This window comes from Geotrypetes seraphini, chromosome 1 (genome assembly GCF_902459505.1).
Source record: "Geotrypetes seraphini chromosome 1, aGeoSer1.1, whole genome shotgun sequence".
NCBI classification, from domain to species: Eukaryota; Metazoa; Chordata; class Amphibia; order Gymnophiona; family Dermophiidae; genus Geotrypetes; species Geotrypetes seraphini.
The window spans coordinates 21,907,707-21,928,450 of NC_047084.1; the positions used below are offsets into that span (position 1 = coordinate 21,907,707).

Sequence of the window (20,744 nt, forward strand, 5' to 3'; positions counted from 1 at the left end):
GGGAGGGTTATCGAGAGACTCCTCGCCGAAGCGGAAGGGGCAGGCCTCGGTGCCTCATTCCCAGGGGACTTCCCATAGGGGTTCCTCGGGGCATAGACGGTCCCCGACCCCGTCGAGGTCGCTCGGGGCGGCCTCGTGGGGCTCGGGGTCTAGTAGGGAACCTCGGTATTCCCGTGAGGCTTCCCCTTCCTTTTTGGCGACGCGAGCCTCTCAATCTCCCTCCCCGCCTTCCAAGCCCTCCTCCTTTTCGAGATTTGTGCTTGATTTGGGGAGGGCCTTGGACCTTGATCTGGTGTCCGGTTCTCAATACACCAAGGAGTTTTTGGAGGAGCAAGATTTACCTTCTCCCCCAAGGGAGACTCCTCGTCTGCTTCTTAATAAAGTCCTCCATCAGACTTTCCTGAGGAACTTGGACTCCCCTCTTACAGGCGGTGCCATCTAAAATGGAGTCGAAGTTCCGTACCATTCCATGCAAGGGCTTCGAGAAAGCACAACTGTCTCACCAGTCGTTGCTGGTGGAGACGGCGTTAAAGAAGTCCCAGCCTTCTAGGGTCTCGGCTGCGGTCCCTCCCGGGCGGGAAGGGCAGACCCTGGACAAGTTTGGTCGCCGCCTCTATTCCAATTCCATGATGGCGGCCAGGGTCCTAAATTATGCTTTCACTTTTTCATCTTATCTGAGGCAGATGGTGAAGGCGTTACCCCGTTATCATGGGGTCATGCCGGATTCCCATAAGGGGGACTTTGGCAAATTTATGGCCGACTTGTCACAACTGCGTCTATACCTTTTTCATGCTGTTTATGACGCATTTGAGTTGGCCTCCAGAGTCTCCGCCTTTGCAGTAGCGATGCGCCGTCTTGCATGGCTCCGAACGGTTGATATGGACCCGAACTTGCAGGAGCGCCTGGCCAATCTGCCATGTGTTGGATCGGAATTGTTCGATGAGTCCTTGGAGGCGGCGACCAAACGCCTGTCCGAACATGAGCGCTCCATCGCCTCCTTGGTCCGTCCTAAGCCACGGGTACCGCCACAGAAGCCATTTCAACCTCCACCGCGGCGATACCCTCAAAAGTCGACGCCAGCATTCTCTAGGCCTCCGCCCCGGCGCCCCCCGCAGCAGGGCAGAGGGGGCCAACCTAAACCCCAGGCGCAAGGGGCGTCTAAGCCAGCGCCGTCTTTTTGACGTGACGAGTGGATGGGGGCGGGCCCCCTCCGCACTCTCGCCGGACCCCCTGCCCATCGGGGGCCGGCTGCGGGCCTTTTATTTGGCCTGGGCTATGATCACGTCAGACGCTTGGGTGCTCCGTCTCATCTCCGAGGGTTACTCGCTGAACTTCTCGGCCTCGCCACCGGAACAACCGCCAGGGACCTCTCTTTCCAGTCGAGCCCAGCTTCCTCTTCTCCTCTCGGAGGCCAGGGCCTTGTTGAGCCTTCGGGCGGTGGAGCCGGTCCCCCCAAACCAACGGGGGCGGGGGTTTTACTCCCGTTACTTTTTGGTCCCAAAGAAGACCGGGGACTTACGCCCCATTTTGGACCTCCGGAAGCTCAACAAGTTCCTGGTCCGAGAGAAGTTCCGTATGTTGTCGCTTCCGGTTCTCTACCCTCTGTTGGAGGAGAGGGATTGGATGTGCTCCCTGGACTTGAAGGAAGCGTACACTCATGTTCCGGTGCATCCCGCCTTCCGCAAGTTCTTACGGTTCCAGGTGGGGGAGTTGCACCTTCAGTATCGGGTCCTTCCTTTCGGACTGGCGTTGTCGCCTCAAGTCTTCACGAAGTGTATGGTGGTAGTCGCGGCTGCCCTGAGGTCTCAGGGGCTACAGGTCTTTCCTTACCTGGACGATTGGCTGATCAAGGCATCGTCCAGGGAGGGGGTTATCTCAGCGACCCAACAGACTATCATTTTCCTTCAAAGTCTGGGGTTCGAAGTGAACTTTCCCAAATGGCAGCTGTGCCCTGCTCAATTCCTTCAGTTTATCGGGGCCGTGCTGGACACGGTTCGCCTTCGGCGTTCCTCCCCCCTCCAAGGTTGGAGGCTCTGCTTCGACTGTGCCGTCAAATTTCGCTGCAGCGCTCCGTCTCAGCGCATCGTCTGATGATTCTGCTTGGCCATATGGCGTCGACGGTTCATGTCACTCCGTTCGCCCGATTGCACCTGACACTCCCTCAGTGGACCTTGGCCTCCCAGTGGCGTCAAGATCGGGACCCACTCTCCTTGCCTGTAACAGTGACTCCTTCCTTGAGACGCTCGCTCCGTTGGTGGACCAACTCTTCCAATCTTTCCGGGGGTTTGCTCTTTCTCGTCCCTCCGCATCGCAAGGTCCTGACCACGGACTCTTCGGAGTACGCGTGGGGGGCTCATCTCGACGGTCTGTGGACTCAAGGTCTATGGTCGGCAGAGGACCGTCTTTGTCACATCAATGTGTTGGAGCTTCGTGCCATTTTTCTGGCTGCTCGAGCGTTCTGCCACCTGCTGCACGATCAGGTAGTACTCGTGCGGACGGACAACCAAATGGCAATGTATTATGTAAACAAGCAAGGGGGGACGGGCTCGTGGTCCCTGTGCCGGGAAGCTCTGCGCCTTTGGGAATGGGCGGTCTCCCAGAACATCTTCCTGCGGGCGGTTTACATTCAGGGGGAGCAGAATTGTCTGGCCGACAAACTCAGTCGTCTTCTCCAGCCACACGAGTGGTCGCTAAACTTCCGAGTTCTGCGCGAGGTCTTCGACCACTGGGGGACTCCTCAGGTGGATCTGTTTGCCTCCCCGGAGACTCACAAACTGCCCCTCTATTGTTCTCGGATGTACTCCCTGGACCGTCTCGAGGCCGATGCCTTCCTTCTCGACTGGGGAGGGAGGTTCCTTTATGCGTTTCCGCCTTTCCCTCTGATCTTGAGGACGTTGGTTCATCTCAAGTCATCCAGAGCCACTATGATTCTCATTGCGCCTCGTTGGCCTCGTCAGCACTGGTTCTCCCTGCTCCTTCAATTCAGTGTCAGGGAGCCTCTGCTTCTGCCTGTCTTTCCCTCTCTGCTGTCTCAGAGTCGGGGTTCACTGTTGCATCCCAATCTTCAGTCCTTACATCTGGCGGCTTGGTTCCTTTCCTCCTAACTTCGGTTTCTGTTTCTCAGTCGGTCAGGGAGGTGTTAGAAGCCTCGCGCAAGGTCTCGACTCGGCTTTGTTATTCCCAGAAATGGACCAGATTTTCATCCTGGTGTTCCTCGCACCATCTGGATCCGAGTTCGGTTCTGGTGTCCTCGGTTCTGGAATATTTGTTGCATTTGTCCAAGTCTGGGCTAAAGATGACTTCCATTCGGGTGCATCTCAGTGCTATCGCAGCTTTCCATCGACATCTAGAGGGGCGATCTCTCTCTCTTCATCCTCTGGTGGTTCGTTTCATGAGGGGTCTAGGGAATGTTAATCCTCCTCTGAAACCTCCTCCTGTGGTTTGGGATCTTAATGTGGTCTTGGCTCAGCTGATGAAACCTCCTTTTGAGCCTATTGACAAGTCTCTTCTTAAGTTTCTCACTTGGAAGGTGATCTTTTTGCTTGCGCTCACGTCCGCTCGTCGGATTAGTGAGCTGCAGGCTTTGGTTGCGGACCCGCCCTTTACTGTGTTCCATCATGACAAGGTGGTTCTTCGCACCCATCCTAAATTTTTACCTAAGGTTGTGTCTGATTTCCACCTCAATCAGTCCATTGTTCTTCCAGTGTTTTTTCCGAAGCCCCACTCTCATCCGGGGGAGGCGGCGCTTCACACGCTTGACTGTAAGAGGGCATTGGCTTTTTATCTTCAACGCACCAAGTCTCATCGGAAGGTTCCTCAATTATTTTTGTCCTTTGATCCTAATCGGTTGGGACGTCCTGTTTCCAAGCGCACCTTGTCCAACTGGTTGGCTGCTTGTATTTCTTTTTGCTACGCTCAGGCATGGTCGGGTCACGGGACATAAGGTCCGAGCGATGGCAGCTTCTGTTGCTTTCCTCCGGTCTACTCCAATGGAGGACATCTGCAAGGCTGCCACTTGGTCTTCGGTTCATACTTTCACCTCCCACTACTGCCTGGATACGCTATCCAGGAGTGACGGCCGGTTTGGCCAGTCAGTTTTGCGAAATCTGTTTTCCTAAATTGCCATCCTCCCACCTGCCCTTTTTTGGTTGGCTTGGAGGTCACCCACATGTGAGAATATCATGCCTGCTTGTCCTGGGATAAAGCACAGTTACTTACCGTAACAGGTGTTATCCAGGGACAGCAGGCATATATTCTCACAACCCGCCCTCCTCCCCGGGGATGGCTTCTTTGCTGGCTATGGAACTGAGGACCACGAGGTGGGGATGCGCCCTCTAGTGGGCAAGAAGGCATGCACATGCGTGGTGCAGCATAGCAAACTTGAAACTTCAATCAAGTTTGCTTGAAAAGCTGTCCACGCTGGGACTCCGTAGATGACGTCACCCATATGTGAGAATATATGCCTGCTGTCCCTGGATAACACCTGTTACGGTAAGTAACTGTGCTTTTTTATTAACCTTCATTGTTTCTTCCAACGTAGTTTTTATCCAAATTCTATTGTCTTTTTAAAGTAGGAAAATATAGGTCTTTAAAGCATTTGAAGTGATTTAGAAACAGAAAGTACTTTATCTGAGCTTGTTAGGGCTCTAAAACTTTTATGTGTATTTATTTATATTGGTTAAACCAAAAGGAATACAACAACTAGAATGCTATGTAACGATTTAGTCCTTTTACTAAGTTGTGATAACCGATTTAGCGCACGCTAAACACTAAAGCGTGCTAACGCATCCATAGGATCTAATGGACGCATTAGCACGCATTAGCGTTTAGCGTGCGCTAAAAAGGCTAGCACGCCTTAGTAAAAGGGCCCCAATGTATCTTATATAAAAGGCGTTCAAACTGACCCATGGTTTTATATAACACCCCAACCACCCCAGATGGGCCTCAACAAAGAAATTAGAAGTTCAAAAGTCTTCTCCGTGCTACATGAAGTAATCTGGGAGCACGATGAATCCTATCTTTTGCAGACATTCAGGAACATAGTAATATAGTAGATGACGGCAGATAAAGACCCGAATTGTCCATCCAGTCTGCCCAACCTGATTCAATTTAAATTTTTTAAATTTTTTCTTTTTAGCTATTTCTGGGCAAGAATCCAAAGCTCTACCCAGTACTGTGCTTGGGTTCCAACTGCCGAAATCTCTGTCAAAACCTACTCTAGCCCATCTACACCCTCCCAGCCATTGAAGCCCTCTCCAGCCCATCCACCCCCAAACGGCCATATACAGACACAGACCATGCAAGTCTGCCCAGTACTGGCCTTAGTTCAATATTTAATTTTAATATTATTTTCTGATTCTAGATCCTCTGTGTTCATCCCATGCTTCTTTAAACTCAGTCACCGTTTTCCTCTCCATGGGTTAACCATAAGAGAGGAATTTCACTATAGACATTTAATGAAATTATATACAGAGAAGAGCTAGCGGTAACCTGAATCTTGAAGAAACTGCTAGAAAGAGCACGACAAGGAGGGGGTGGAAGGGGATGTATCTCAAGACTTTGTAAAGCTTTCTTACAGTTTAAGACCTCGATATTACCTTCTGGGATAAAGATCTGCACACCTCTTATAGTATACAACAATGCTAGAAAGAATTTAAGAGGCTTTTAAAGGTATAATTGGCTAGTAATATGATTGAAAACAGATATAAGATATTGTACAGATGGTATTATAAATCTATGTGGATATATCAAATGTATAAAGTTGGATCGGCCAAGAAAACGTACAGGCAGCCAATCCATAAGATTCAGGATACAAAATACAGTAGATCATAATAGAGATCCAAAACTCCATTGCAAAATGTATTCACCACATAAAATTATATATACAGTTGGATCGGGACAGTGCTGGCAAGAGTATGGTGGATGTCTTTCACATCTGGTGGGCCCTTCACAAGTAAGATTTAATTGGGCATATATTCTAGATATTGTGTTCCAAATTGCACAAGTGCCAATACCCTGAAGGGGTGTTGGAGTCAAGCTAGAAACCCACAAGCTTGAAGCTTATCTTTTTACAGCTAGCAAGATCATATTAGCAATAGCGTGGAAGCAAAGCTCCATACCTGAGGATATGCAACATGAACAATTTTTACAATTTCATAAAATGTGGGACACTCAAAGACTGGTAGAATCGGGCACTAGGGCTTATGGTCTGACAGTTTGCTAGTCCAGTTTGTGAGACCAGTTGTCTCTGGCTGCATGGTAGAATATGCGAGGGGGCGGAGTTGGTTGCATTGAAATGTAAGTTGATAGTTATTTGGAAAACTTAATAAAAATTTTTACAAAAGAAATAGTTTATGCATTTGTCTTTGTTTCTTGTTTATTACCTTCAGCTTTGGTTCAAGAACTGTTTCTTAGCAGATTAAGCACTCTTACTTTCCACATTGTTACCTTCTTTTACTTCATTTTATCTTTGATCCTATAGTCATAATTATTTTAGCTGAGAAGGTTAATACACTTTACAGTGTTTTTTTGAGGAAAAAGTAAGGGTCTGTAGTTTCATATATTAATCACCTCCTCAAATCCCCATTGTCTGATATTTCAGATTTTCTACCTTGTAGTGCATTAAAAACTTGTGAAATATGTATGTATTGTATGAAAAAGACAATTATTCCAACAGTTGAAGTGTGTTGTTGGGTTTTTTTTTTAGGAAGTACCGGTATATTGTGCAGCAGAGTCTGAAAGTAAATGCAGCATTCGTTCTGTGTGTGGTGGTAAGTATAGTCTTTCTAATCTTCAAATATTTTTCTTTTCAGAAGCTGACTAATGACTACATATAACGGCTATTCAGAATCCATCAGGTCAATTAGTCAAAACCAGATCTCTAATTTCCTCTCAATTTGAAAAATTCTATACTTCTTTATACCAATCTGAATCTACCACTCCTGAAGCAGATATAGACTCATTTCTTACCTCCTTAACTCATCCGACCATTCCAGAATCTGTTAAATTGGAACTTGATTCTCCAATAACTATATTAGAAATCGAAACTGCCATATCTTCCTTACCTGCTGGGAAAGCCCCTGGCCCAGACGGCTTCACGAACGAATTCTTTAAGCAATTTCGCACCCTACTAGCTCCTCATCTCCTTAAATATTATGACTTCCTCCACTCCACTCCGGACAAGCAATTCAATTTCACTGAGGCCACCATTGTAGTAATCCCTAAACCTGACAGAGATGACACTTTAGTTAAAAACTTTCGCCCCATCTCTCTCCTCAATTTAGACTACAAGATAATGGCAAAATTACTTGCATTAAGACTTACCAAAATAATCCCACTGCTTATACATAAAGATCAAACAGGGTTCATTAAACAAAGATATATAGGAGACAACCTGCGCCTATTTCACTATATTAACGCTCATGCTAAAACAATGTCAGACCCTGTAATAGGCCTAGCTATTGATGCTGAAAAAGCCTTTGACCGAGTGGAGTGGCCTTTCCTTTTCCGTGTCCTGAAGTGGTATAATTTTGGCCCATTTTTTACAAACTGGATAAAAACGCTATATCATCAACCCACAGCTCGTATTAGGATTAACAACTCTTTATCCAATAAATTTCCCCTCCATAGAGGTACTCGACAAGGCTGTCCTCTCTCACCATTGCTATTTAATTTAGTGTTAGAGCCACTCCTTTCAGCTATACGACAAAGTCCCTCAATTAAAGGTATTCCCTCCTCTGATCGAGATTTCAAATTAGCAGCTTATGCTGATGATGTTTTACTTTTTCTGAGAGACCCTTTACTCTCCCTTCCCAATCTTATTCATATTATCACTCAATACTCCCTCCTTTCAGGATACTCTGTTAATTGGGAGAAATCAGAGATCTTCCCTTTAAATGATAATATACTTCCATCAGATTTGGCTCATTTTCCTTTCTCATGGTCACATGAAGCTGTGAAATACTTGGGGATTTTAATACATAAAGATTCGGTTCATGCTCAAGATCTTAATATATCTAAAGTCAAAAATCTAGTTCTAAACACTACATCTCGATGGACTCCACTCTTTCTATCCTGGTGGGGTAGAATTGCATCCATCAAAATGACTCTGGCCCCTCAAATTAATTATATCCTTTCTATGCTCCCTCTGTTATGCCGGAAATCATTATTTCATTGGCTAAATATGAAAATATCTGAATTCATTTGGAACAAGAAAAAACCTCGAATTGCTCTCGCCAAATTGAAAGCCTCTAAGATCAACGGTGGTCTCAACTTTCCTGATTTCTATCACTATTATATTGCTTCATTAGCCAAATATGGAGCTTACTGGCTCACTAACTCCTCCATTCAAAATCTTCCCACTCAAGATCTTCCTGCCTGGTTTGAAATGGAATGTTTTTTATGTACGCCTTTACACATCTCATGCTTACTAACGGTGTCAATACCAAGGCACTTAAAGAGATACTCTTTATTGGGTGCAACGCAGCATGCTCTTTATCTTATAGATACATTGACTGAAATCTCAGTTAAGGTTAGTCCACTCATGTCCCTTTGGAACAATCCCAAAATTCAAAATCACGACAAATCTCTATCATGGAAAAGGTGGCAGCGGGCAGGTATATGGTTTGTCCATCAATTGTCTACCCTCAACTCGTTAATTCCATTCGATATACTGTGCTCTACATACTCGCTGCCTCCTTCTACTTATTCACAATGGCGTTCTCTCACTGGAGTGTTGCCGTCTTTACATATACGATTTGACTATATGACTTCCAAAAATACTATTTACAACTGGTCTTCTCTGTCTCTATTAAAAGGCAAGGCGATATCATCCTTCTACAATATTTTAAGAGATCACTCCTTCACTTTTTCACCTCACTCTATGAAGCACTGGGACGCTATACTTACCACTCCGCTTTCTGACATTGATTGGGAGCTTTTCTGGTCATCAACAAATCGCCCGCTCTTATCTTCTAGAGTATCACAATCAATGTACTTCCTTATGTGGCAGGCAATATGGACCCCACTTCGCATGTGGAAAGCTAACTTAAAGCAAGACTCTGTTTGCTGGAACTGTTTGAAAGAGGAAGGAACTCTTGATCATATGTTATTTCATTGTACTCTAGTCCGCTCTTTTTGGACCTACGTCTGGAACACCATACAATCTATTACTAACTGCTCAGAAGAAATCTCTATAGACATTGTAATCCTTCGCTCTCAACACCCATGTTTCACACAATCAAATTGTCCACCCAAACTCATTGATACCATGTTGGTGACTGCCCTCATGCACATTCTAAAAAATTGGAAATCACCCTCGCTATTAGATTATACCTTTTGGTGGAACTCTCTGAGTATGTATCATAGATTTGAATCCTACGCATATGAGAAGAGAGTTACATTCCGAACCTGCATGAACTTGAAATACAACAAATCTCCATGGTCATTCTTAGATTCCTATGTACGCTCATCTTCTTAGACACTCCTGTTATCCTTTTCTTCTCCTCTCTTCTCTCTTTCATTTTTCTTTCCTTTTTCTTTACTGCTCTCTCTCATCTTTATCTTATATATCCTTTACATACATTTTTAATAATTGGAGCCTTTGCTCCTATACAGTTAAACATAGATTTATATATTTTATATACAGAAAGCTTTATTTTGTTTCTATGTACTTTAAATGATTCTTGTATCCTTTAAAATACTTAATAAAAATTATTGAACTTAAAAAAAAAAGAAGCTGACTAATGACTTCTAAGGAAATTAGAAAGTCATGGAATAGGAGGTGAAGTCCTCTTAAGAATTAAGAACTCAATGGACACAAATTTGGACTTAGAGGATGAGATGTACTGTGTCAGCATCTATGAGACAAACATGTTTTTTTCTGTTACATAGAGCATTATGGACTCCTGTTCGGTTACAAAAATTGGATAGCTCTAAGTCTAATAAATGTTGGCACTGTCATCTTGAAGCAGAGACTTTAGATCATTTATTATTCTATTGTCCATTTGTTATGACTTTTTGGAAATCAATTTGGGACCAAATTAATTATTAGATAATCCAGTGCTGTTTGGTATGGCAATGAGAGCAAAAAGTCAGATTTCTTCAAATAATAACAAATTGTTACTTATAATGACTGGGGTTGCCATTCAACAAATTACTTAGAACTGGAAGAACTGGAATAGACTAAATTATAATTTTTGGTGGAATTCTCTATGTCATATATATAAAATGGAAAGATTTATTGCAATACAGAGAGGGTGTTTTAGGAAATTTCTAGATGTATGGGAGCCATTAACAAAATATTGTACTGATTAGATGACATCTTTTCCCTTAAATTTACAGTTTCAATTGTTATATATGGTACAATGTATTTGATTATATAGTGGGAAGGGTGGGTGATAATAGCATATTATTTGTACTCTTGATGATTATTAAGTGATATATTTATGATTAATTTGTTTTAACATATGGATATGTTATTGTATGTTTAAAAATGAATAAAGAATTAAAAAAAAAAAAAGAATTAAGAACTGGTTAAAAAACATAGAAAACAGAGAGCAGGATTAACTGGTCAATATTCTCAATGAAGAAGGGTAAATAGTGGAGCTTCCCAAGGGCCTGTGTTGGGACTGTTGCTTTTTAACATGTTTATCAATGATCTAGAGATGGGAGTAACTAGTGAGATAATTACATTTGCTGATGACACAAAGTTGTTAAATCGCAAGAGGATTGTGAAAAATTGCAAGAGGATCTTGTAAGACTGGGAATCAAAATGGCAGATGATGTTAAATGTGAGCAAATATAAAGTGATGCATGTGGGCAAGAGGAACCTGAACCATAGCTACGTGATGCAGGATTCCACGTTGGGAGTCACTGCACAGATAAAGGATCTAGGTGTCAGACCAATAGTCCATATAGCCAGGCTCCTTTTTCCAACAGTGGCTAGTCCAGGTCACAGTACCTGGCAGAAACCCAAATAATAGCAACATTTCATGCTACCAATCCAGGGCATGCGGTGGATGTACTGAAACCCTCTGCTTAGTATGCGATGGCGGCTAAGAAAGCAAATATAAAGTTAAGAATTAATAGGAAACGAATGGAATTATCAGGAAAAGAATGGAAAACAAAGATAAGAATGTTATAATGTCTTTGTGTCGCTCCATGGTGCGGCAGCACTTTGAATACTGTGTGCAGTTCTGGTTAACCCATCTCATAGAAGATATAGCAGAATTCGAAAAGGTACAGAGAAGGCTAGCGAAAACAATCAAAGGGATGGGACAACTTTCTTATGAGGAAAGCTAAAGCAGCTAAGGCTCTTCAGCCTGGACATGAGCCAGCTCAGGGGACATATGATAGAGGTCTAGAAAATACTGAGTGGAGTGGAACGGGTAGATGTGAATCACTTGTTTACTCTTTCCAAATATACTAGGTCTCGGGGTCTTAGTGGTTAGAGCTGCTGCCTCAGCACCCTGAGGATGCAAGCTCAATCCCAGCCTGTTCCTTGTGACTGAGCAAGCCACTTAGGCCCTCCATCGTCCCAGATATCACACAAACGGTAGATCAGGATAGAGGTCCAGAACTCCAATGCAAAATTTATTCACCACACTCATAGGACAGAGAGGGTTAATATTTAAGAGTACCTAATTATTATTGTAAAACCACTTTGGGTGAATCTCTTCATGAAAAGGCAGTAAATAAATGAATACTAAGTAGTAGATTTAAAACAAACTGGAGAAAATATTTATTCACTCAAGTAATTAAACTCTAGAATTAGGACTAGGTGCACTAAAGTCAGCGATCATCGCTAAACCTGTTTTCACAGCTTTAGTGACGATCGCTTTTACTGACCCGATGCACAAAACAACCCACCACATGTTTTTTCCCTCAATCGCCCATTTTACGATCCGGCCTTGCAAATTAGCTAAAACCCTATGCAAAGTAGCCAAGCAATTGATGCACTAACATCACTTGGCTATTCAAAAAAAAAAAAAAAAAAAAGAGGGGGACTTTAGCGATCGGAAAAACCGACTGGTAACTGTTACCACAAGATCAAGCCTCGGAACAACATCCAACCCAAATCAAAACTTTAATAGAACAAATTGGGCAAAAGGTGATTAAACAATTTCCTATCACCAAAAATTCTCAATGCCTCCTTATAGATGCAAAAAGTTTAAGAATTGATACTCTCAACAAAATACTGTTCTTAAACAAAAAACTTCGACAATAGCACTTGAGCCCTGCACTTATACTGGAGAGTGAGCATATCGTAGTATACTGGAAAATCAGATCATAGGATCTCTTATGATCTATACATCATTTCAAGTCCACATCCTGTACCATTGGTTCCATAATCATTTATGCTCACTCCTCTTTCCAATCCCTCAACATATTTATAAAAAATATATATAATAATACCTGAACACTAATCCCTTCCACTCTATATAAAGCTAAATATCTCTGTTAAGAAAGGCAACACTTATCTTTAGTGGATCCTGCCACAATCAGCGCTGGTCTGCAATGCAAACTCCCGACGCTCTCTTCTATCCGGACATTTCAATCCACACCAGATCTTCTTCAGGAGATTTTAAAATGTGCTGCCTCTCCCAACATGTATTTGAAATCTTTCTCATAGATTTCTTGTTTAGAAAATTCTTTAACTTAAATGTGACCGTAACAACCATTTGTTCCTGCCCATTCTTTCTCTCCAGTAAAAATGGCTACTGAGACTTCCAGCAGTAGTCTCGCCAGCCTTTAGTAAAAGGGCCCCAGCGTGCTTACCCAGGGCATAGTTGATGGGTCCTGAAACTGCTGTTTGCCTCCTGTCAGTGCCAAGGAAAGGGATGCTGGGGCAGAAAGTACAGTAGAGAAGAGAAATAAAACAAGAAGACCTGACGAAGAACTGTAAATTATTAGAGTGGGCAGTTACTTATAGGTGCTAGGAAAAACACTGTACATTCAATTTGTTGGTAGTAGGGTTACCATATTTTCCTTTTGGAAAATCCAGATCCCTAGACCCGCCCCCCAGGCCTGCCCAGTTCCACCCATCCCCGCCCCAACATGTCCCAGTTCTGCCCCAATTCCGCCCTAACCCCGCCCCAGTCCTGCCCCCTGGGTCAACCAGAATCTTAGGCCTCCCTCCCAGTGCATTCTGGGACGCAGTGGGAGTGGCCTAAGACTCCGATTGGCCAGATTCCTTAGGTCACCCTCCATGGGAGTAGCCTTGTGTGAGCTTTCGCGGACCTACACACCTCCCTAGGCTCACAAAAGTACCTACAATGTAGCAGGGGACCATTAATTTTTGATGCTAGCACTTGCACGGAAGAAGCACAGGATGGAGGAATGAGCACAGTGGGAGATGATACTTAGCATAATTCCGGTCTGTCGTATATCTTGTATCTGTCAGATCTCTTGTCTACCTAATGTCATAATTTGCTCTCTATAGGCCTAGCTGACTGGCAGTCATCACAGCACCAATTCTAAAGGAGTGTGTGCTGAATGCCTGACCCCCAAGCCCTAACCACCAAAACTTTTTATAGTATTGTTGTAAATTAATAGCGGGTTAAGGGACGATTATTTTTGTGAACTAATAAACAGAAAGGGTTATTAGGTTGACTATCCAAATACAGTAGTTGTTCAAGTTCTGCACTAGGCATATGATACTCCCCTGTAATCTGCCTAGCGTAGTGATCCTTCCTTTTACCCTTTGTTCAGTTTTTTACCTACATTATGTTGATGTATAATTTGCCCTTTTTAATACCTGTGTTGCTAGCTAAGAGCCCAGTGAGAGCTATCTGAGCGTTATGGGGGGGAGGGGGGACCTAACTCGCTGACACAGAGGCCAGGAAAGAAGGTTAGTGAGAATGCACACTTGAATAGCAATACCTAAGATTTATCAAAGCGAACCCCTTCCAAGGAGGCCATAATGGATACTAACAATTCATGAGTAATAGGGCACCAACTATTCTGCTTCCTTGCTGTTTCAGAAGTCCATCCCTCCATGAGCTATTTAACAGCAAGATGGCCTAGGGGTGCTTTCTGTACCTAATACCTTTTAACTGGAAGTTGATTTCCGCTAGCTGTTACCTTACTGTTGCGCAGCTAGCTCCCCCTTGTTTTGAAATTAATATGAAGCCCATGATCTTTCACTGAACCATGATTCCTGATGTAGATTTATATAAGAACATAAGAGTTGCCATTACTGGGATTTATTGGGACAGACGACTGAAGGTTATCACGCCCAGTATCCTGTTTCCAACAATGGCCAACTCAGGTCACAAGTACCTGGCAAGGTCCCAAGGAGTAAAACAGATTTTATGCTTCTTAACTTATGAAAAAGCAGCGGATTTCCCTAAGTCCATCTTAATAATGGCTTTTGATAGTAAATGACGGCAGATAAAGATCTGAATGTTCCATCCAGTCTGCCCTGTAACTACATGCATTACAATTTCATGATTGAATTGTGTTTTTTTAATTTTGTTTCTTCTGGGCCACAGATCTTAGAAGTCCACCCAGTACTGTCTTTAGGTTCCAACTACTGGAGTTGCCATTGAAGTTTACTCCAGCTTGCCTGCCTACTTACCTACATGATGTAAATGCACATGAGTCGAGTCTCATTTGAAAGGAAGCTGGAATGAGAGGGCAAAGGATGAAGTAAAGAAGTGATAGGCTCAGGAGTAATCTAAGGAAATACTTTTTTACAGAAAGGGTGATAGATGCGTGGAACAGTCTCCCGAAAGAGGTAGTGGAGACAGAGACTGTATCTGAAATCAAGAAAGCCTAGGATACGCATGTGGAATCTCTTAGAGTCCTAGAGAGAGAGAGGAAGAGATAATGGTTACTGCGGATGGGCAGACTGGATGGGCCATTTGGCCTTTATTTGCCATCATGTTTCTGTGTTTCCTTTGTGGGATTCAGACTGAAAGTTTGCCCATTCATATTCTAGTTAGAGATCCTCTGTGTGCATCCCATACTTTTTTGAATTCCGACACCGTTTTCCTCTCCACCACCTCCCTTGAGAGTATTCCAGGCTTCCACCACCCTCTCTGAAAAAGAATTTCCTAACATTACTCTTAAGTCTACCACCCTTCAACCTCAAATTATATTCTCTAGTTTTACCAATTTCCTTTCTCTGGAAAAGATTTGGTCCTAAAATAAGTAGCCCCCACATGCAACAAGACTAAAAAAAATTTATCTGTCAAATCCCAAATCCAAACTGATAACTATCTACTAAGTCATCCTTTCTACAAAATCCAATAACTGTGATAATATTACCTTTTCTAAGACCTTACCTAAAGAAGGTAAAGATGAAACTGGACATTACTTATATCTAATTAACTGTTGTTCGATAATGGGGTAGCAGCAACTTCCTATACAATCCATCACATTCCTATAGACAGATTATATTCCTTGATCACAAAAATTCAGTTAAAAAATAATCATGTTTGTGATCATAATTTTAAAGATAGAAATATAGAAAACAAAAATAGATTAAGACCATGAGGACAGTATTCAGCTGGCGGCAGGCAGCATAGTTAAAGTTTGCTGCCGGCCTCTGAACTTGGAAATTCACATACTGTATCCAGTGATTGGCATTGAATTGGTTTTCATTTTTGGCTTCTAGAATTTAACTGGTTAAGCCAGTATTCCTCATTAACTGGTTATTTCCCTTGAAATTAAAGATAGGACTGCTATTTACATACCCTATTTAACTGCTAAACCCAGTCCTGAATAATGGTACTAATTGGCTATATCGTGTGAACTGGTTATCCCCCGCTGAATATAAACAAATAGTTAAATGCTATTTAAGTGGTCAGTTGCTGTTATTGACTGAATATCAGGTTTGTGGCCTGTCCATTCTGTCTATCCACACCACCTACTAAGCTCTATCCCCTTACACCAGAGATTGTGATATGCTGAGCCCCACTTGCATAAAAATCTCCAGAATACAGGTGGTGTTTCAAACCATGTACCATAATTCTATACTTGGTAGTAGTAGTGGGAGGAAGACAGAGAGAGAGAGAGAGACAGTGGAATTCCTCCAGGAGTAATAGTGGCTGTAACCCTGGGAAGTATTTCAGATTTCTGTTGGCAGTATTGAAAAGCAAACCGCCTTGGGCAGTATTTGTAAAAGACAATCACAAAATCAGGATGCACGAATACCATATTTTTTCGGACCATAAGACGCACTTTTTCCACCCCCAGAAATGGGGAGGTAAAGGGGGCGCATCTTATGTACTGAATACAGTTTTTTTTTTTTAAACACCCGCCCCAGTACCTTTTTGTAAATTCCGGTGGTCCAGCGCGGTCTTAGCAGGAGTTTTCCATGCTTCTTGCCCCTCCCTCACTGGATGACTGCCCTTTCTTGATGTAGAGTGCGCCACCTGCCTGGTCCCACGCTGTTCTTTATGGCAGCAGCACACACACTGCTTTCTCACGCTTTGTAGCCCCGCCCCTTCCTCAGCTAGGATCCACACAGCCCCGCCTCTCCCATCTAGTACCCCGCACCAATGCTTGTTTCTTTTTGTGCACTCCCCGCTCTTCCTGTTCCACCATTAGTCTCTGGTCCAGAGCTCCGCCCACAGCCGCGGGATAAGTTTGCTCCTAGAGCCCAGCCCCACCCCCTCTCCACATCCGTTCCCGCACTCCACCACCAACTCGTTGCTCCTCCGCTGGCTCCATGCCATACAATCAGGGCAGAGGGAAGAAGAAGGTATACTCCTACTACAACAGTGAATGATGGGGATGCCATGGCCTCCCCCTCCTCAGAGCACGGCTGACTAGGCTCTGCAGCAGCAAGGGGGATGGGATGCTTCACTGGGCTGGGTGGGGGGAGTGTCATGGTGCTCATAGCACGAAGGGGGGGGAGGTCTGAGGCCCTGAAGCACAGGGACCTTCTTTATAGAGGGAAGCCAGCAGCAAGTAACATAGGCCGCAGAAAGCCCTTCACTCTCTTGAAATACTCAGCTCTAAAGCCACAAACCTCTGCATTTCCAGTGCTCAGACACTGCCCTGATGCATGCTCCTGCATCACCCACATGTCCCTAAAGCATCTCATATACAGCCCCCTGCATCTCCCCCCCCCCCAATGTCCCTAAAGCTTCCTCATATCACCAGACGCACCTACGTGTAGAGGAGGAAAAACCAAGAAAAAAATTTTGTACCAAATTTTTTTTTGTTGGTTTTTCCTCCTCTACAGGTAGGTGCGTCTTATAGTCCAAAAAAATACGGGTAAATGAAATGAAATGGAAACAGAAAGATGGCCAGTTGCGACACATCTGCCACATCATGTTGCTCAGTCAAGTTATGCTGTGATTAGCTAAGTATCAGAAATTGACTGGTTGGCACAGAGGTGAACCTTTTTATGTGATACTCCTGACATGTGTGCATTTATTTTATTCTGTTGCTTTTTTTATTTGCAGGTGTATCCCTTGGTAAACAGTGGCTTGGAGAAGCAAAGCATTTGCATGATCACCTGATAAGGATATACAAAGATAATAAGTTCAGGAAACTAGGTTCCTTTGGTGAATCTTCACATGTTGCCATTGATCTGAAAACCCTCTATGCAGACATTTCCATTGTCTCTAAGGACACCAGAAACCAGCCTGTGCAGCAGCTCACACTACCTGAGGTTCTTGCAAACTTGAGCTTCATCACTATGTTAGAAGGGGAAGCAGGCTGTGGAAAGACGGCGCTGCTCAGGAAGATTGCGATTCTTTGGGCCTCAGGGTGTCCCATATTGAGCAGGTTCAGCCTTGTGTTTTATCTTTCTCTTAAGTCCACAGATCGTGAACAGAGTCTGGCTGAGATCATCTGTAAACAGCTGGCAGAGCCTTCCCTACCATTAACTGACCTGACCCTGAAGGACATAATCCATCAATTAAAGAATCAGGTCTTGTTCCTTTTGGATGACTTCAGTGAAGTGGGCTCAGTTCCCAGTGCCATAGAAGAGCTGATGCGAAAGAATCACTTGAACAGACTGTGTTTGGTTGTTGCAGTACGCACTGATAGGAGCGGCCAGGTGCGTCAGTATGCAAAGACAGTTCTAGGCATTAGGGAGTTCCCATTGTATAGCAGTGTTTATATGTATCAAAATCTATTTTCACATAACATCTCTGTAGTGGAAAAATTGTTTGTGGAATTGGCAAAGTCTAAAACTTTTCAGGCTTCCTTGAAAACCCCTCTCTTTGCCATTGCCCTCTGCACATTTTGGATTCAATACCCAAGTGCTGATTTGTTCAGTGAAACGGCTCTTTTTAAGGCATATTTGCTATACAACACACTGAGATTTCCAGAGGAAGGCCAGAAATTGAAAGCTTTGCTATCCTCATGTGCTGAGCTTGCATTAAGAGGTCTGTTTGGGTCATGCTTTGATTTCACTGAGGAGCATCTCATTGATGCAACTGTTAACGAAGCTGATGCTCTCAGACTGGGACTTCTGAGCAAATTTACCACCCAAAGACTTCATCCGGTCTATAGTTTCTTTCACCCCTCATTCCAGGAATTCCTTGCAGGGAAAAGGTTGGGTGAGCTCCTTGAGTCTGACGTGCAAGAAGAGCGAGGGCAGGGATTTCATTACCTACAACAAGTTGACACATTTTTGAAAGCGGCCTGCCATTTTCATTACTTTTTGAACTATACTTGCCAGACTTCTTCTAAGGCAGTTCCTATAATAATCAACCATCTCTTCAGCTTAATTAAGAGCAAAAGGTCGTTTGAGTGCCATTCAGAGAATAATGCTTATTTACAGCAGCATCCAGAGCTAGCTGTGATAGAGCAGCAGCTCTTAGTTTTGATTAAGATCAATCAAGAAGAGTTTCTTTCATTTGTGATTCATCTGTTGCTGAACTTTGCAATAAATTCAGCTTATACAAGCCAGACTGTCAATGTGTGTACTCCCATAATCTTGCAGTTTCTCATGGGAAAAGCACTTACTTTTGACTTGTCATCACTACAGAATGATACTATATTAAGATTTTTAATTGAGCATCCAGAAAGCTTCCCCTTACTGGACAGGTTGACGTTGATTATAAAAGGGAATAGGGAAAGAGCAAAAATTAATCATTCCATGGTTCTTGATTGCTATGACAGATTGGGGGTCCCAGCTGTTGACCAGGATTACTCTTCAGCATTTCAGCTCTTCCAAGATGATATAGAGAAGGTGGAATATGAAGCTTATTTACCGGTACATACTTTTCCGGAGATCAGCCCATTTGAGTCTGCCCAACTAAGCGACAGAACTGCACTTCTGATCATTGAAGCAGTAAACATCGACACAGCAAACCAAAATGTCCTGATAAACCTAGCAGCAGTGTTGTCTGTTTCTGATCGCATTGCATTGTGCCTGAATAACAGTAGTGGATTTGTGGAAAGTATCAGACTGGTGATCGAACAGCATAGCACATCCTTCACCAAGTGCAGCCTTTGCAATACTGAATTAAGTACCATGGAGCAAGAGCTGCTACTCGCCATGTCATCACTAGAATCTCTTGCCTTTATGAGTCTAAAATCTGAACAACTTCCAGGTATGTGAAACTATTGGACACAGGAAGTAACATTTAGAGGTTTTCTGTTTTGTTATTGTCTTCTTAGGCTTTTTACAAATAAAACCAAACAAGCTAATTGTAATAAAATGTATGCAAAACATATAGGAAAATAGAGGCTGGATAATAAAATAGTCCAAAGACCACCAATGCAATATGTCCTAACTCAAAATGGGAGTTTATTAAAAAATTAGAAGCTAACATGGGCACATTTTGCCCTTAGACTGCATGAGAGGTAAAATAGAATTATAATAATAAACATTAAAACATGTATAGGAAACAAAAGCATTTAGACACCACAATATAAATAAGAGCATATACATCAATCAATCAATCAATATCGTGTCTTACAAAAAAATATTGTGCCTGATTTTCAAATTCACTTAAATATCCTGGAGAGACTCCTAGCCATTTAAATCGCTTGTCCAGGCCTAACCATAAATATTCAGCAGCACTTAACCAGATTGTGCCGCTGAATATTTATTTTTAAATTTATTTGGTTTACATAGTCATGATATATTGCCAGTTGAGAAATGGCATAAGGCAGTTTACAAACTAAAAGCTCAAGAGAGAGTAGAAAAAGAGAAATGACTGAGAGTGAAGAGATGAAATTGTGAAATAGTGACCAAGTACTGAATATGAAAAAGCCATGTTTTAAAGAGTTTCATAAAAGCAGCGAAAGAAACCGGCTAATTTGTGGGCAGCTCAGGGGCAGAGATGGCACATGTGCCATTAAGTGCCAGTTTTCAGCACTTAAACACATACGATAACCGTATAAAATGGGCAACATAAAGATAAAGCTGTCTTATCTTTATGTGGTGTCCAACTTATGTAAGAACTTAAGTATTGCCGCTGCTGGGTCAGACCAGTGGCCCATCATGCCCAGCAGTCCACTCACGCGGCAGCCCTCCAGTCAAAGACCAGCGCCCAATTGAGACTAGCCCTACCTGTGTACGTCCATGTTCAGCAGGAACTTATCTAGCTTTGCCTTGAATCCCTGGAGGGTGTTTTCCCCTATGACAGACTCCGGAAGAACGTTCCAGCTCTCCACCACTCTCTGGGTGAAGAAGAACTTCCTTACGTTTGTACCGAATCTATCCCCTTTCAACTATAGAGAGTGCCCTCCTGTTCTCTCTACCTAGGAGAGGGTGAACAACCTGTCCTTGTCTACTAAATCTATCCCCTTCAGTACCTTGAATGTTTCGA

At 43.4% G+C, this 20,744-nt stretch overlaps 1 protein-coding gene across 3 annotated transcripts in view; it reads left to right on the top strand.

Moving 5' to 3' along the window:
* The window catches only part of NAIP (NLR family apoptosis inhibitory protein), an 85,590-nt gene that overhangs the window by 36,103 nt on the left and 28,743 nt on the right, over positions 1-20,744 (top strand). For all 3 annotated transcript variants that reach the window (XM_033928796.1, XM_033928884.1, XM_033928723.1), the window contains 2 exons: positions 6,707-6,770; positions 17,418-19,520. In XM_033928796.1, coding sequence (XP_033784687.1) covers positions 6,707-6,770; positions 17,418-19,520 — 2,167 coding nt within the window. The remainder of the gene's footprint in view (positions 1-6,706; positions 6,771-17,417; positions 19,521-20,744) is intronic.